At 33.7% G+C, this 11,766-nt stretch overlaps 1 protein-coding gene across 1 annotated transcript in view; it reads right to left on the reverse strand.

The window, feature by feature from the left end:
* Positions 1–430: 430 nt before the first annotated feature.
* Positions 431–11,766, reverse strand: part of MICU3 (mitochondrial calcium uptake family, member 3) — a gene marked incomplete at its 5' end in the record, with an annotated part of 96,474 nt that continues 85,138 nt past the window's right edge. The window contains 4 exons of the mRNA XM_011935082.1: positions 431–2,781; positions 4,356–4,424; positions 6,518–6,675; positions 8,620–8,728. Coding sequence (XP_011790472.1) covers positions 4,356–4,424; positions 6,518–6,675; positions 8,620–8,728 — 336 coding nt within the window. The remainder of the gene's footprint in view (positions 2,782–4,355; positions 4,425–6,517; positions 6,676–8,619; positions 8,729–11,766) is intronic.

The raw sequence follows: 11,766 nt of genomic DNA on the forward strand, positions 1-11,766 counted from the left end.
TTTATATCTTTTGGAAGTAAAAGCACTATATTTTAAAAAGTGTTAATTTACTGTATGACTATAAGTAGTAGGATAATAACTATTGTATTCTGAAACATTTCTAGGTGTTATCTTAGTAAAATGATACTTACAAAATTAATATTCCATTAAGTCACTTGTAAACTTTCTGAAAAGCTTTCCAGTACCAATGACCATAGTTCCATAATTTAGGAATTCCTACAATATACTTTGAGAGGCTTTATAGCTCTGTGATTTACTTACCCACAAAGGTGTTGATGAGATAAATGTCATTGGCATGTGTTGCCACAGAAGAGGGAATAAAATCAAAAGAGGTTTAGTAACCCATAAAGATTTCCAAAGTTTGAAGGTTACATTTTCAGAAAGTCATTATTAGTCCACAGATACATATAAAAGCCAAGTACAACGTTTCTTGATTTAAGGGCAGGAATATTTATTTTAAGATAATATAAGAACGTAAGACAGGTTGCTTTGCAATTTATAATAAGAACAGTAAGTTGGAACTTAAGCTAAATAAGTTTATTATTATGAAATGATTCTGAGAAGTACCATAAACTGTTTATCATGTATGCTTTCTGTAAAAAGTTTAATGTGAATTTTATGTATAACTTAATTTTTCCAAAGAACAGTTTATAGAACGAAACACTGACAATAACAGCATACATGTAGTCAGTACATTATTTCCAAACCATTAGCAAATTTTAAATTGATATAAGCAACAATTCAGTGAGATATTTTTATCTCTCATCTTAAAGGTGATAAAGTTCAAGAGTGAAAACATGAAGGAAATCACTGTAATTTACCACTTTCTTTTCTATTTTATCAGGATATTTATTTATTCACATTTTAATATTATGTTGCAGCCCTACAAATGTTTTCATCCACTCACTCTGATAAGCGATAAAGAATAAAATAAAGATTGCATATGTACAGTGGTATTCTTCCTTGGGAGAATGACAGAATTATAAAGGATTTCAATGGGCTAATTTAATTTTTAATCTATATTTGCAGGATTTGCCATGTATGCAACATACTATAACTTACAGTCAAGGATTAAAGGAAACTGCATCTTTTTCAATTATTTAGGTACCACATCATACTGAGAACATTCAGTGTAAGGTACAATAGACCTGAGGTATGTTATATTAGTTGGCAGGCATTTTCATGTAGTCAATTAAATCAACTTTCAAAGAAAGTGAAATTAAATTATTATACTACATGGGATCCTTGAACTTATGAATAATATATTTTAAAGCTACTGTCATAAGTAATATTGGATAAAGAATGTAAAAAGTCTAAATACAAAATCAGTGCTAAGAGTAACATTTTCTTGGAAATAACATTACTTTTACAAATAAGCTGATGCAGATCAATTTCACATTTAATAACTTATAAAAACAAAGTTGGTGTTTTCTATTTTCATATGCAAAAGCAAAGTAATAGTTGGAGTGTATGTAACCTACATTAAATATGTCTTAGAAAGGAAGATAAATGAACTTATCTTCCATATGTGATATGTAAATATATTAATTTAGATTAGTTGTTCTATTTTTGTGTAGTATTCTTGTATAAACTAAGCATTTTTAATTGAACAGATGTCTATTAAGTATTATCAAATTGTTTCTCTATGTACAAATCTAATTTTGTTGTGATTCAACAGAAAGTTTTTATTTTCCCTTTTAAGACATATTCTTTTGAAATAATAATTATATTTAAATTACTATTACTGGCTGTATAGCATCACTTTTGAGTGTGGTCCTTTTGCAAGAAACAAAATATTAGCTTCTACTTAATATATACATCAGTCTTATAAACCATTTTATATTAGTCTTTTACAATACTCATTTGATGCTAGACATATATTAACAATATGCAATAAGTTACAGAGTGTAAGACATTATTTTTACTAGTGTTATTAACGTGTACCACCTACAATTAGGAGCAGCTTCATGTTTAAGAAGATAATGACAATGACAATGATTACTGTTACAACAACTACTACTGCTTCTACTATCAACACATGACTTTTTTGGGGAGAAAAATTCTACACTTTAAATTTCTTTACTGTATACATAAAAGAATAACAGACATTCTGTTGACTTTGGCAAATGGACAAAAATTTTTAAAAACTTTATACAAGTCAAACAACATATGTTAATTAAGTACTTTTAAAAGTTAAAAGTACATGTAAACAATCGTTTTATATAGTAGCTTAATTTCTATTTGTTTTCAAAATTATCTCAGTGTAATTAAAAACTGGGAAAATAACAGGAATTTAATAATAATTCTAAGGGTCTTATAAATCTCAAGCAATATTCATCTCCAAAAATAAGTTCACAGTCCAAAATCAGAGAAAATGCAATGTTCATTTTTAGGCGATCAACATTCCATGAGTCATAAATTATTTTGAAATGAGGCAAACTTCTAATGAATAAAATAAATAAATAAATATTGAAAATACATTCATATGTAGTCACTGGAAGTATCTATGTACTTCTGAAGGGAATGAAAAAGTGCAGAGTTCAGCAAATCAAGGCAAAAACTCGGCTTGATTTTATATATATAACATTTGTAGTAACAAGATGTATTTTATCTGTTTTATATTTAAGAATTCAGTTCCAGAAAAAATATCAATTTCATAGCATTCACCTTTTCCTTCATTCTCTACTTCTTCTGACCTCAGACCTGCTTCCACTCTGAAAATTTTGCTTCTTGTTATTTGTCACACAGATAGTAATCCTTTAAACTTTGTTTTAGGAGTATCTAATTAAAAAAATAGTAACACAAAAGCAATATTTATTTAGGATATAATTCTGAGGTGATAGTGTTAATCAAATATTCTTATAATAATATGAAACAGTAAGAAACTCAACAGAAACACCCCACATAAAGTATAAGACACAAAGACTTAAAAGCTGAGTGTTTTGTGTAGTAATTTGTGCAATCCTCAGTCTTAGGCTTAGAAAAAGGCAGCCACTTCCAGGTATGGCTCTATACACTATTACTTAGAACCAGTGGAGCCAGTGTGATACTACTACAAGTCGGTTGGGAGCACTACCTGTGTGGACATAGCAGTCAACGGTCCTCCTTTTTAAAAAATGTTTAGTTTAAGAATTTATAAGGCAGTTTAAAATTCCTTAAAATGGAGATTAGGAAGACCTGACTTCTTTTGTTAACTCAGCTACAAGGGTTACCACCCTAGACAAATAAGTAAGCCTGCTTGCCTCTGAACATTTTAGATGAGTATTTCCCAAAATGGGCTCCATAAAACAACAGATCCCAAACCTAATTTGCAAAATGCTGAATACTGCCATTTCCTTTTGGCAAGACAAAATGAATAGTAGCATATTACAATCTAATAAACTCTGTGGGGAAGAAACTTATTTAACCATTTTTATTATATTTCTTAAACTTGACTAAGCAACTCTTTTTTTTTTAAGTATGCATTGATGTGCTGAAGAACCACTTCGGGAAACACCTCTATCTATCTATCTATCTATCTATCTATCTATCTATCTATCTATCTATCTATCTATCATCTATCTATCTATCTATCTATCTATCTATGCAGGCTTCAAGCTTGAGAAAAACAGCAAGAAACATATACATGAATATACTTGCAAGCATTTTTAAACAAACAGTAAAGTCTCCATTGCAGAAATCTAACTAATAAAAACCCACAACTGACCAAAATTTTATAGCTACAGTTGACTTTTGAAAGAAAAAAGAAAAAAAAAAAAACCCTCACTTGGAGATTAGAAACAAGTTTGACGCATTTCTTTGGGTCATAAATAATATATAAATTGTGGTAAGGAATAATAAGATATAATAAATAGGAAATAATAAATGAATAGGATAGAATGAAGCTTAAATTCTGGTTTTCCACTGACTAGCAAGTTATCCTATGCAAGTTACTTGTTAAATATTGATTTTTCTCTGCTGCTAAATGGGATATGTGTGAGAATTAAATGAGATACCACCTGTGGAAGAACACTTAATATAATGCCAGACAACTAAAATAACTAAAAAAAATAAGCTGTTATTTTTTGTGGATGCTCAGAATCATGATCCTATAAAACAGTCACAAATATTCTTTGGGTGCTAATGATTCCTATATTATAAAAGTCCAATTTGGATTTATTACATTATGTCTGCTCACATACAAAACTTCAGGTTTAACGTAAAATTTTTCCATCAAGATACTCTAATGACTTAAAAATTAAAAATAAATTCGATAATTGTATTTCTTTCTGCTATTTTCTAAATGTTATAACAGAAAAATAAATTATGATCCCTAGTGTTACTGAACAAATTTAAACAAATAGAAGCTAACATACTTATCTGCTATGAAGTTCTTTCTTCAGGCAGGATTTGAAAGTGGGATACTTCTGGACTGTTTTATAACCCTGTAGAATAGAAGACAAAGTGTGCAAATGTACAGAAAGACAAATGCAGCGTGATTTCACTTATATGTGGAATCTAAAAAGTCAAACTCATGGAAGTGGAGAGTAGAATGTTAGTTACCAGAGGCTAAAGGGCTGGGGGATTGGGGAGGAAAGGGGAGAAGTTGACTAAAGGATTCAAAGTTCCAGTTAGACAGGAGGAATATGTTTTTGAGATCTATCGTGCAGTAAGGTGACCATGGTTAGTAATGATGTACTTCATATTTCAAAACTGTTTTTAAAAAGTACATTTAAAATGTCCTCAGAACAAAATAAGTATGTGAGCTGATGGATTTATTAATAAGTTTGATATAATCATTCCACTATATATATATCAAAATATCACATTTACCCCATAAATACATATTTATATGCTATTATTTGTAGATTAAAAATAAAAATTTAAAAAAGTGCAAATGTAAATAAAATGCTAAAGGCCACAGGTATGTAATAAATAAAAATAAAAATGTAACACTTAAGTGAGCCAGTGTCAAATATTTCTAGTGTACTTTATATTTAATTTGACTTTGCTACTCTAAAATTTTTGAGGAAAATAAATGATCTTCAGTGTATGTTGTTTCAAGTACTTCTGGCATCATCGAAAATGTTATCAACTAACCACCAGGTGGCAGTTAAGTACACAGCATCTTTACTCAAGTAGCTTGGACTTAAAAGTCATTAAAAATCTTTAAAAACACTAAGATGAATCTTGAGGTTTTAGATATATAACTTTTTCTCTTTTAAAATGTATAATGCTGGCCAGGTGTGGTGGCTCATGCCTGTAATCCCAGCACTTGGGAGGCCAAGGTGAAAGGATTACTTGAGGTCAAGAGTTTGAGACCAGCCTGGCCAACATGGCAAAACCCTGTCTCCATTAAAAAATTACCCGGGCGCGGTGATGCACACCTGTAGTCCCAGCCACTCAGAAGGCTGAGGCAAGGGAATCACTTGAACCTGGGAGGCAGAGCTTGCAGCGAGCCAAGATCACACCACTGCGCTCCAGCCCGGGCAACAGAGCAAGACTTTGTCTCAAGAAAAAAAAAAAAAAAAGTATAAAACTTAGGGATATTTTAGAAAGAGGGAAGATTGAATATTCTAGCTCTTAATTTTAATAGAACATTTTTTCTCTTTTTCTATTTGTGGCACAGCCATGATATGTTACATGTGTACACATTTACTGATTCATACTCTATTTCTAGCTTTAAAACATGTTTCTTGGGGAAAAAAATCACTGAATTCCTGGTGATTAGTTTTTACTGTAAAATTTCAATAGACAAAAAAATGTTTAACTTATTTTTCATATTAAAAAGTACTGATTATGCAGTAACATAAGAGCGTCAAGTTACCTAGAGGTAATCTGTCTCATCTAAAATGAGAAATAGTGGCCAGGTGCAGTGGTTCATTCCTGTAATCTTAGCACTTTGGGAGGTCAAGGCAGGAGGACTGCTTGAGCCCAGGAGTTCAACACCAGGCTAGGCAACAGAGTGACCCCGTTGCTACTAAAATAAATTATAAATTAGCCAGGCATGGTGGCATGCACCTCTAGTCCCAGCTACTTGGGAGGCTGAGGCAGGAAGCTCACTTGAGCCCAGGAGCTCAAGGCTGCAATGAACTGTGATCATGCCACTGCTTGGGTGGCAGAGTGAGACCCTGTCTCTAAAAGAATAAATAAAATAAAATAAAAATAAAACAAAATGACAAATAGTGATATTTATTTGTATAGTAACAAGTCCAAAAAGCTAATATGCAGACTAAATTTTTTGAAAATATTTGGTAACATTTTTCTTCCAAAAACTAGGATGAAGACATTAGATTAATTAAATATGAAAGTAAATTATTATAAGGTCAAACTGATTTCATATTTTTAGAAAAGAATTCTCTTTTATCACCTCAAATTGTTTTTTAAGGGAAGTAAGACCTATGTTTTTTTCTTTTCAAGTAAAGCATTCATGTTTATATTCTTAAGAAATTAAGACAAATTATTTTTCACCTAAGATGGATTTATTTCCCTCAGACTTTAAAAAGGATATCAATAGGTTTAAAATGTGTAGGTTTACCCGGAATCCTCTATGGAGTCTGTCTTTCATAATTCCAATAAATTCTTTATAACTTAATTGATCATCTTTGTCAACATCAAAAATCTTGAAGACGGTGTTCACTAAATGTGGTGAAAGTTTGAGTCCAGTAGCTACATAGACGGCACGTTTAAATTCATCTAGATAAATGTTACATAGAAAAAGAATAGACTGTTATTATTTTTATAGTATGTATTAATTACTAGAAAGGCTGTAAAAGAAGTTGTTTTCTAAATGTGAATCATGATCTTAGGCAACATGGCTTTCCATTAATCATTCTGTCTTTCAGGTAATAAAAATTTTTGTGGTTTAAATGAAAAGAGCCAAGCAGCAGCTGTATCTTGGGTTAATAATGCATTCATATTCAATGAATGTTTAATGAGCACCTACTCTCAGTGACAGATACTTTAGAAGTTAGTAAGATGAATAGGTTTTCAAGAAACTTACGGTTCAGAAGAGAAATGAGACCCTTGCCCAAATAATCATTACACAGGGCCACACAAAAAGTACCAATAAAATGCTATGAGAATCTGGAGATGAGTGATCGCTTCTGTGTGTAGTGTGGAGCAGGGAGAAGGGAGCGAAAGGCAGTGGTTAAGAAAAAGCTGTGATTTTGTCTTTGAGCTGAACACAAAAGGACAATTTCAGTTTATAGAGATGACAGAAATGGCAGATGAGATAACATGAATGAACCAAGGCATGCGGAGAGGTGGAAGGGCATAAAGCACTTTCAGAAAACAAGGAGTATGGTCTGGGTGGAGCCGGGGACATCTAGGATATGGAGAAGCTCTGCACAGGCACTTTGAGGCAGGGAACCAGAACATTCTTCAATAGACAATCAGAAAACTTAAGAGTTTTCCATTGCAGATGTGTCATAGAAAAGTTAATTTTTTAAGGAAGATTATTCTGTCTGGTGTGTAGGAAACATCAAAGAGTAAAGTAATTAGTAGCAGGATTGTCACTTTGGTGGCTACTGCAATATTCCTTTTAAGAAGTAATAACCTGAATAAAGAGACTTGTGGTGGCAAAAAGAGATGGATGTATTTCTAGCGCCTGCAAGACAGGCGACAACCATCAATTTTTTTCATTTCCCGGTTCTAAAAAACAAACAACTTTTCTATTCTGAACCCAGTAACCAGATACTGATTTGTTTCTTCACACGCTGATTAGGTTTATCACAGCAGTAAAGGTTAGTCTACAGAGGCAGAGTTCCCAAAGGTTTTCGCTTTAAAACACTAAAATGGGTTGAGAATATGTGTTATTTGAACATCCAAACTACAGAAAGGGTAAAATATAAAATTTTTCAGGTTTCTCTTATTCAATGAATAAATGAATAAGGCCACATAATGAAATCAGTATCTATGGTTTTGGGAAAGAGATAATTATCATCAGCACTTAGGGACTGCAGTTTGGCTTCTCTCTAGAACATAAAAAAAAGAAGACTGTCCTCTGGGGTTTAAGTTTGTGCATTAACATATATTAGATTATGGGAGAGACAGGTAAAATCACCGTAAAGACAAACAAAGTCCTCATATGGCAAGAAGTTTTAGAAAGGACATGGCCATGGGGGAGGAAAGGTGATCACGGCCACAGGATCCTAGGAAAAGGGCTTGGCTTCTTAGTCCACCTACGGCCAAAGACAGCTGGCTCTGAGGACACCACCATTCTGAATTCTATGACCACTGTATTTCTTTGAAAATTACACAAAACTGATCATCAGTTTTACAGGTTAGTTGGCTAATGTAAGTCCATGGCTGAGAGGTGCCTCTGCTGAGAAAATTCCAGTTTCTGCGTCGGTAGGCATTAAATTAGTAAAATAAATACCATCCTATGAGAACAGGGCATGACCAGCTGGTTCTTCCAAAGGTAGACGCAAGTCCCTCAATGTCACCCAGTGGCCAAGAGGTTTCTTCCTCATGGCTGTTTTCTGACAAGTACCAGAACTGACTTGTCATTGAAAGTATACACCGGACTTTCACACAAGTTGATGGGTGATATGTCATATTTAATTAATTGGTTGACAAAATCTATAGAAACAACGTAGTATTACTTCTTGCTTTTAATTTTTGTAGATGATTACTTACCTTGCCCTATAGAACGACTTGCAAAGTTATACATATTCAAGGCTATTGCAAAGTCTTCTAGGTTATTTAAAAACTGGAAAAATGACCTGAATTCATCAAATGTGATGCCCTGTATTGGGGAAGAAAATGAAAATACATTTAGTATTGCCAAATTTATTAAAATAAGTATCTACACATAAGAGAAAAAAACAGATAAAGCATTTGCAATGTATCTTGTAAGTAAACATTTCCAGGGCACATTTTAGAGTTGTTCTCCAACTGGAATGTAAAATTCACTCAGACTTAGTTACACTGGGTAGTGCTGTCTGCTACCATTACAAAAATAGGTAAAAATATTTTTTAAACACTGTCGTATCAGCACAAAATTCAAAAAAAAAAAAAGCTCCAATAAAAAAGAATTAAAAAGTTTCAATTTTGAAAATCCTCTATTTTAGGCCTGATTTTTTAAAAATCTTGTAAGGTAAATATAAGACAAAAAAAACAGAAAAAAAGCCATAAAAACGTTTGCCCTGCACATGTATTCCTCAAATGTGATTCAGCATCAGCATTAGATTATGAATGTCTTTATAATGACAATGCGAAATCAAAGTGCTGATTCCATGCCAACGCAGTGTATTCACACTTGTTCCTGTCACTATAGCACTGCCAGGGCAGCGGCAGGAAGTGCAGTGACCTCAGAGACACAGTTCTGGGTGCCTCCACAATGGACTGCTGTGGGATCATGTAAAAGACTGGTGGTCAGTGTGGCCTCTTCTGGAATGTCATGTGTATAAACTGCAATTATTGCCATTGCTGTTACTTCAGTTGAATCGGGAAAGTCTTTGAAATAAGGACAATGTATCTCAGAGAATACACATTTGGACAAGAGGAGCTGCATTTAGGTAGTGTGTTCTCCTCAGCAAATTAACATAATTGAGAAAGAGCACAGAGGGAAGATCAGAAGGCCGAGTTGAGACCTAACAAATTTCTATTTAATATGAGGGTGAAAGGGGAAGGGACAGTAACAAGGCTGTGTTGGAAGGCCAGGGAAAGAACCACAGGGGTCTAGTTACATATACGCCAGGTACTGATTAGATCAAATGGTTTATTACCTAAACACCCAGCTTTTGATACATGTTACTTCAATTACAACTCATCTTTTACTTGCAACGTGAGAATCCTTACTGTCTTTTCTCCTCACATTTTTTGCTTTCCTTTCCTTACATTCATTTAATACCATTCCAATCTTGGATCCTGCTTTGTGACCCTATCCCACCCATCATGTTTTCTGTAGAAGGCTGTTTGAATCAGTTAGGAGAGCTGCACCAGAAAGGCTCTGTCTTGATGTGGAGAGCTTGTTGCCAAAAAAACTGGTCACTGCTGTGGTTCTCCACCAGTTTATGCTGTGAGCTGCTGCCATAACAGCAGTCTCTGGGTGACAGGCTACTGTTAGTAGGAGTAAAACACACGAGGATGGGATATTTTTAAATAAAGGGAAAACAAAAATATCCATGTATTGGGGGGCAGGCATGAAATTAAGAAATAAATTTAAAAATGACAGACTATAATGTTCAATGTCTGAACTTACAGATTTTTCAACACATGGTTCTCATGTCTGGAAAGAGGTCATATTCAGAACATACAACATTCTTTTGTATAGAGTAAACACTTTGTGTTTAGAAATATAAAATTATAAAATAACAAATGGGACATTTATTTTGATGGAGATAATTTAAAGCAATGTTTCTTAATGGCCAAGAGGGACAGACAGTCTGGGAGAAGGGCAGACAAAAGGGGTGTGGCCATTTCTAACAATGATAACTGAAAACCTGAAAGCATCAAAAACACATGGACTGAGAGTACAGAAATAAATATCTACGGTCAACTGACTTTCAATAAGGATGTGAGTATGATTTGCCTCTGTGTCCCCACCCAAATCTCATCTCAAATTGCAATCCCTACGTGTCCAGGGAGGGAGGGCCTTATAATCCCCACATGTTGAGGGACGGAAGTGACTGGATTATGGGGGCAGTTCACCCCATGCTGTTCTCATGATAGTGAGTGAATTCTCATGAGATCTGCTGGTTTTATAAATGTCAGTTCTTCCTGTGTGTTCTCTCTCTCCTGCTGCCTTGTGACGAAGATACTTGCTTATTCTTTGCCTTCTGCCATGATTATAAGTTTTCTGAGGCCTCCCTAGCCATGTAGAACTGGGTCAATTAAACCTCTTTCCTTCATAAAAAGATGCCAGTCTCAGGCATCTCTTTATAGCAGTGTGAAAATGAACTAATATAGATGTCAATACCATTTATTGGGGAAGGAATTGTTTCTTCAATAAATGGTGCTATGACAAGTGGATATCCACATGCAAAAGAAAGAAGCTAGACCCTAACTTCATACCATTTATAAAAACTAACTAAAAACAGATCAGAGTTCTAAATTTAATAGTTAAAGCTGTAAGACTTACAAAATAACCAGACAAAACTTCATGGCCTTGAATTGCCAACAACTGCTTAAATATGACAGCAAACACATAAGGAACAATATAAAAATAGATAAATTAGACTTCATCAAACTAAAAACATGTGCATTAAAGAACACTATCAAAATTAGCTGGGTGTGGTAGCGTGGGACTGTACTCCTAGCTACTTGGGAAGCTGAGGCAGGAGGATCACTTGAGCCGAGGAGTCTGAGGTTGCAGTGAGTATGATCGTGCCACTGCACTCCTGCCTGGGCAACAGAGTGAGACCCTGTCTATAGAAAAAAAATTAAAAATAAACAATAAAAATAAAGTGAAAAGACAATCCACAAAATGGGAGAAAATATTTGCAAATAATATATCTGATAAGGCTCTAGAATCCATTTTATGTAAAGAACATGTACAAAGCAGTAACAAAAAGATAAACAACCTAATTTTAAAATGGGCAAAGGACTTGAAAAATCATTTCTCCAAAGAAATGGCCAATAAGCATATAAAAAGATGCTGAATATAATTACTCCCCAGGAAAATACAAATCAAAACTACATGTACACATATATTCATAGCAGCACCAGTCACAATAGCCAAATGTCTATGGAAGGATGAATGGATAAACAAATTGTGGTATATACATAATGGAAGGATGAATGGATAAACAAATTGTGGTATATACATAATGGAAGGATGAA

This window comes from Colobus angolensis, unplaced genomic scaffold (assembly GCF_000951035.1).
Source record: "Colobus angolensis palliatus isolate OR3802 unplaced genomic scaffold, Cang.pa_1.0 Scaffold14, whole genome shotgun sequence".
Taxonomy (NCBI): Eukaryota; Metazoa; Chordata; class Mammalia; order Primates; family Cercopithecidae; genus Colobus; species Colobus angolensis.